The sequence below is a fragment of the Salvelinus sp. IW2-2015 genome, linkage group LG31 (genome assembly GCF_002910315.2).
Source record: "Salvelinus sp. IW2-2015 linkage group LG31, ASM291031v2, whole genome shotgun sequence".
NCBI classification, from domain to species: Eukaryota; Metazoa; Chordata; class Actinopteri; order Salmoniformes; family Salmonidae; genus Salvelinus; species Salvelinus sp. IW2-2015.
Genome location: NC_036870.1, coordinates 15,792,061 through 15,799,150, shown reverse-complemented (window position 1 = coordinate 15,799,150; position 7,090 = coordinate 15,792,061). Strand labels below are relative to the sequence as shown.

The 7,090-nt window shown below is 45.9% G+C and overlaps 1 protein-coding gene across 1 annotated transcript; it reads left to right on the top strand.

Moving 5' to 3' along the window:
* The first annotated feature begins 2,214 nt into the window (after positions 1-2,214).
* Positions 2,215-4,930, top strand: LOC139023380 (pre-mRNA-splicing factor 38B-like). The gene is made up of 3 exons (XM_070436376.1): positions 2,215-2,488; positions 4,013-4,098; positions 4,799-4,930. Exons 1-3 carry the CDS (start codon positions 2,215-2,217, stop codon positions 4,928-4,930), a joined length of 492 nt encoding a protein of 163 aa, XP_070292477.1.
* The last annotated feature ends 2,160 nt before the right edge of the window (positions 4,931-7,090 follow it).

Below are 7,090 nucleotides of genomic sequence, written 5' to 3'. Positions count from 1 at the left end.
CTCCCTCTGAGGAAAATGCCTCACCACTGGTCCGTGCAATCCACGTAACGACCGCCCGCCCAGATGGCCTCATGGGTCCGACTGCGAGTGGTGTAGTCCAAGAATAACAGCTAAAAACACCAACAGAGAGGTGAATAATACTGTGTGTTTCGTGAATCGTCGTTGTGAGCATCGCCGACAGTTATAAGAGGCCCCCATATGGAATAATGAACAAGCAAAAGACACACTACAGAGCTTGCTGAGAAGCTGGAGAGGAGAGAGAGATGGACTCTGCAGAAGTCCCAAGGAGAGAGATAGACTGATATCTGAAGAGTTCCTTCAAGGGCCACTCACAGGACTTGATTAGACGATTACAGGTAAGAGAGACGATGAGACACAGAGGATCGTAGAGTTAAGATGGAGTTAAAGTGATAGCAGATAAGCAGAGAGGGAGAGAGTCTATCGAAGGCAAGGGGAATGGAGTGGAGAGTTGTAGTGCAGTGCTGGACCAGACTCACTGAGATGTTGACAGCATAAACGTAAGAGATAGAGTAATCGAAGACCGGCCCAGTACTGAGAACAGAGAGCGACAAGAGGTCAGCAAAAACATCTAATATAAGAAATCAAAACCGCTACACTATGCCTACTGTCCTGTCATACGACACACACACGTCGAATATCCTCAAGTGCGTCCAGACTACAGCTTAACTGAGAGCCACAGTCCTTGCCGTGACAATCCCAGAGGTAAGCGGACGGTCTAACAGGCGAGGAAAGTCCATCCTCACCCAGAGTACTGATCGCCACAACCCAAGAATGGGAGAAGCGCCTCGGAGGAGCAGTCCAGCGAATATAAAGGTCAGGCTCGCGGTCTGTTCATCAACTAATCACTCTAACTCAGTACGTGTTAAACAATGTGGCGATTTAATTGTGGCCACCTGTTAGAATATGCTCAATCTGATACGAAGTTACTCACGCTCGATACTAACAAAAGCAGAGACGCTGAATGACACTGTATAGACTCTTCGAGATCTGACATGGGACTCCTATAAAACAGATACCAAGGACTCATATAGTAACAAACACAACATCGTACTCACCATAGAAACAGACTAGATACTCCGAACAATCTCTACAGGTCAAACAAACAAAGATAGTAAACAAGAACAACTCAAAATAACCCACATTACTCAACACATACGCCAAATAAACAAGTGAGATCTCCGACAAAGTAGATCTGCCACTAAAATACATCACTCAAATAGATACAAGATGACTATCATGAACAGAAATAGAGCAGGGACACGCAACGGATAACATCTACGTTCTCACACAGAGAAAACGCGAGTTTTACAGAATTCGACACCCGCGATTCTCGGTGTGTGATCAATTCGTGCACGGCAATTCCCAGATACAATGGCTGCTGTCCTCAGTACCCTTATTGTTCCCTATCTGAATGATAACTGCACTCTGTCGAGAACTAGGACTCGAAAAAATACCCCTACACTGAGCTAATAGTGCGACTCATGGAAAACAGACACACATCATGTACCCAGGATCGTTATTACGTCACTCAATAAACTACAGATACATTACAGCCGCTACGATTTCTGTGAACTCGACTGTCAAAACTGGTATTCAAAAATGCGTTACCAGCAGCTATCCAACACTCATCGATGATAAAACAACGAACAAAAACACCCCTCTGGTGAGTACGAGCCAGTAGAGAGAGAAGCAAGGGAAATACAGACATTGGTAACCCACTACGCACGCAGAAACAGACAGAACCCTCACAGACGACACTGTCCTCAGACATCATAGAACATGAACCTCACGTATCACCTCATCTGGAACATGAGACGCACAGATGATTCTCTGACCAGACGCACTCAGAACTTGAGAGAGGACCTGACATAATGTTGTCTGTAAACTTGGAAGGATGGACCGGTTAAAACGAGCCTCACATTCACTCTAGGTAGGACGCTGGCTAAAATAAACATATCTTTCTTTTAATTCTGGCCCACTGCCTCTGTAATGGAGGTGGTTCTCAGCCAGTCTCACATGATGAGTAACCTTTTCTGAGAACTGAAAACTTGAGTTAACTCCCAGAGTTAATGCCTAGGTTTTAGCTCAGTGGGCTAACACAGTCTTGTGGGTGCAAGAGACACAAGGGTTCCAACCATGGTGGTCACCACCTTTCTCTAACCCACAGACATCCCATCAATCAGTCAATCAGTCATGAGTCTACAGAAAACAGGGACAGAGACAGAAACAGGGGACAGAAACAGGGACAGAGACAGAGACAGAAACAGGGGACAGAGACAGAAACAGGGACAGAAAACAGGGACAGAAACAGGGAGAGAAACAGAGGAGACAGAAACAGGACGGAGACAGAAAAACAGGACACGAGCCAGAGACAGAGCACTAGAAACACGGCATAGAAACAGGCAAAACAGAGAGACGACGAGACAAAACAGGACAGAACAGGGAAAAACAGAGACCGCAGATACAGGTAACAGGGACAGTACGAAAGACATCAGGACCATGTTGGAAAACCAAAAAGACCAAGGGACACAGGAATACACCGAACACACTAGTGTAGCTCACATGCAGATACCGAACAAAGGGAGACACAAAGCAAGCAAGCGCGACAGACATAGGTCATCATCACATCCAATAGGAGGAACAGGCAGACGAACGAGAGGACCCCACGTAGTAACTCAGGCTGGACCAGAAAATCTAGAGAGACCAAGAGAGACAAGCACATTAAAACCCAAGCGGATCAGAGACACGCACGAACTCCAAGAATCATAGAACACGAGGAAGACAGGAACAAAACACGACGAACCAGAAATCAGCAGACCTCAGAAAACAGGGAATCTAAAGAAACAGAACCAGAGGACCGAGAGAACCCAAGCAAACGTGTGCTACTCAGCTAGCGCACACTGATTAGAACAGGAAACCAAGAGCGAGAGCACGCACAATGTCTCCAACTCGAGAGAAAGAAACATACTATGCGGGACAGAGCGCCATCGACAAGCTACGAACTCAAGAAACTAAGAGACAACAAGCGAGAGCAGAACCCAACTCACGAAATAAAACACGAGGGACACGAAACGAAGAAGACACGCGACCTGCATAGACATCACCTCAAGTGGACAAGCAAGAGCAAGCGAGAGCAGCAAGGAACAAGACACCACAGAGACAGAAATATACTCGAGGAGCGACACAAAACAGGACAGTAGGAAAACAGAACCAAGAGAAGCAACAACGCCGACAATAGACTCTAGCATGGACCACTAGCGAGTTGAAACAAGGCAACGAGGAGACAGAACGCGCGAACATACCAGACAATACCATTGAGGACAAAACAGACAACAAGACAAGACCGAACATATACTCAACGGTCAACTAGAGAAACAACGAAGAACACGAGAAACACAAAGAGAACAGACGACACGACTGTACACTGCGAACATGCAAGGACATGAGAAAGACAGAGAAACAGAACACAGAGAACCCAAGGCAGACATACGTACCAGAGCTTCATGAAACTGAAAGAACAGAAACAACAAGACCCCAAATCAGGGACAGAAACAGACGGGTACAGCACAACAGCAGAACCTGAGAAAATTACAAACGAAAACATCACCAACATGGACTTAGAAAAATACCAACGACAGACAGAAGCACGAAGAACAAGAAACGCGCGACCTAACTAGACACGAACATTCACTAAACGACGAGACCAACACCGACGGTAGTAACTCCAGGTGAACAAGAGGACCAGAAGACCAAGAAACAACCGCGAGCATGCAGATGTACAGGACTCATAACAGGTCACAGACCAACGAGGAACATAAAGATCCAACGTAGGAATACTCACGCAAGACAGATAGGAAACAAGGCACAGAGAGACACAGGCAAGAGAACCACACCAGATGACAGGTAACATCAACACCTCAGAGACAAGAAAACAGAGAACCAGGAAAGACAAAACAGAACCCCAACGTGTATCACATGCGACATGCGACAGTAAAACAGGCGGACAGAGAGGAACCAAGAAGACCAGACACCTCACGGTCACAGTCAGAGAACAGAGACAAGAGAACAAGAACGCGGGCAACAGTAACTCAAACAGACAGCAACATGAGAACAAAGACAAGCAGAAACAGCCACACTGAAGAGACCAGAATACAACAAGTAAGAAACAGCGACAAGGGAACAGGCAACCACTGTAACTCACTCAGAGAACAGAAAACTAGAAGACCAAGAGAACAGGAATCTCACAGACATCACATTTCAACTAACCAGGTGAGAAACCAACAGAAGAACAACCACAGCGACACAGAGTACAACATCAGATAAGCAAGCAGGCGCATCCTAGCGACAGACAACAGCGACAAGAAACAGGGACAGACGATCAGAGCAACAAGTCTCATACTAGTGACTTGCAGACAGAAGAAGCACGATCCACAGCAGGACGTAGACACCCAGAGTAAACGAAAAATCCCCGAGTTGTAGAACCAGTAGAGGCTACAGTGTCGAGCGTAGATACCGAGAGAGCGCAGAATGCATCCAGACACAGGGGATGCAACAAGAATAGTGGCCAAGGGGAGCAGCAGAGACATCACGGATCAAATCAGAGAGACGAGAGAGAAACCAAAGAGGCTACAAGGGAACACAAGGCGCAAGGATCAGATGGACCACTGTCATGAACGCACTAGAAACAAACGCGACCGATACAACAACGACTATCAGATGCATCTAGCGACAGATAGTAAGCCCCACACGGACACTGGAGAGAAGAGAACAGGAGCAGGAGAGAATCAAGATGGAACAGAGACAGCAGAGGCAGAAACAGAAACAAGAGGACAAGAAACGAAAGCAGAGACGAACAGGGACCAGAAGAGTAGAGAGAGCAGCAGAGAAGAAAGACAGAAAGAAGGCATGAGAACTCGTAGAACTCGTAGAAACAGGTTAACAAGGTAGACAGATTACACGAAGGAGTCAGAACAAGACATACGTTACTGCGCAGCTAGAAACAAATGACACCATATACAACATAAATAATGAGAACATGGTACAGGACGAAAACACACACAGGAGATCTCAAACACACAAGAAGCACAGTGCCAGCTGAGTATATACCCACAATGAGCCTGACGCGAAAGAACTACATGAAAAACAGACACGAGCACGAGCACAGTAGACAGAACAAAATTGAGCACAGGACTGAATCAGATAGATATAGGGAAAAACAAAGAAGAACTCCTAAGAGGACAGAAAGAACAAAGAGACATAAGAACATCAAACCGAGCATCATATCATACACTCGATTCAAATGCTGGACTATGATAATCAGAAACCAGAATAGCAGGACACAAATCAATAGGAACTCGATCACCATCAAGAGAACGCAGAGCGAGAAAATGGACAGTTGAACAGAGAACTACGACATTACTAACGAGTGACACAGATACATCATGGTACCCCTTATTTCTCGCGAACCCGAAAAACAAGGTTACCAAGTAAACAGGTGATGCCAAGAACAGGGGCAGAGACTAATAACGATGTGAGCAAATGTAATCACGCACAATGAAGCATCCCTAAGACAGCTGACTAGAAACAACAGGGAGAACAGACACAGAAAGGCCAGAGCACCCCGAGCGACAGGAAAACAAAGCAGCAGATAGCAAGACAAGAACACAAGGGACAGAGCACACACGAGGTCCTTAGATAACTAGCGACAGACAGATAGTACCACTAGTGACAGAAGAACCAAACCACACACAGAGACTATGACAGAGACAAAAGAGAAACAGAACGACAGATAACCACTAGGGACACAGAAACACGTAGGGACCAGAAACAGAACAGAAAACAGGGACACGAAACAAGGACAGAAACAAGGACAGAGACAGAAACAGGGACAGAGACAGGGACATATCACAGCAAAGCCGAGTGACCGAACCACAGATGCACCCAGCACACAGGCACCGAGAGAACACACTAATAAACCGGAACAAGAGATATACAGAGAGAGAACTACGACACTACAGCGAAACCAACAAAGAGTTAATACCCAAAATAAAACCTGTGGAACCTAGTAACCAGAATGACAGAAACATCAGCGAGACATGAAATCCACCAACAACATGGGCACAACGATGAAACAACTTCCATAGGAGCAGTAAACAAGCGACCAGTCAGAACAGGGTCAAACACCAACAACAAAGGACAGCAGCAACTAGAGGACAGAGATCAGTAAACACGGACAGAGACAGAAACCAGGGACAGAAACAGGGACAGAGGGAACAGAGAAACAACAGACAAGGGACCAATCCGAGATAAGACCAGCTAGCGAAATCAGAAAAGAGACACAATGACAAACAAACAACAAGGCCGGACATGATAGAATCCACAAGAGCCAGTGAACGAACACAGACAGTAATCACACAGGTGTATCAGAATAACCACGAGGCAATCAGCTAACAGCTGGGTGGACGGGAGACACACGACAGATCAAGAGCAGAAACTGAGCAGGGACAGAAACAAAGGACAGAATACAAGAGTACCAGTGAGACTACAAGAGAGCGGACCAGAAAACTCTACCATGCGGCACCAACACACGACATGCAGAGATACGATGGACGAGGGACAGAAAAACAGGACAGGAGAAGCAGAAGACAGAATTAACAGAACAACGCGGATGGAAAACAGAACACTAACAAAAGAGAACGATAAGATCAGAAACAGTACTGGGTGAGTGAAGAAGAACGAAAAGACAGAAGACAGCGAAAACAAAACATGAACAGAAAAACAGGGAAAGAGAACAGACAACAGAAGTGAAGCGCGAAGACAGAAACAGAAACGAAGAGGAACAAAACAAGAACAAGAGACAAGATAGAAACAAGAGAGACAAGACAGAAAACAGGGGAAGACAACAGGAACAGAAACAGGACAGAACAGAAAACAGAGACAGAAACAGGACAGAAAACAAGAGAGACAGAAACAGGGACAGAAACAGAGACAGAAAACAGGGACAGAAAACAGCGGACAGAAACAGAGGACCAAGAACCAGGGACAAGAAACAGAAGACAGAAACAAGGAG

Excerpts from the sequence above, each read along its gene's own strand:
- LOC139023380 (XM_070436376.1), top strand. The coding sequence starts at position 2,215 with ATGAGTCTACAGAAAACAGGGACAGAGACAGAAACAGGGGACAGAAAC. Across the intron at positions 2,489-4,012 it reads AACAGAGACCGCAGATACAG|TAAAACAGGCGGACAGAGAG; the intron begins GTAACAGGGACA and ends GACATGCGACAG. Across the intron at positions 4,099-4,798 it reads ACAAGAGAACAAGAACGCGG|GAGAGAATCAAGATGGAACA; the intron begins GCAACAGTAACT and ends GAACAGGAGCAG.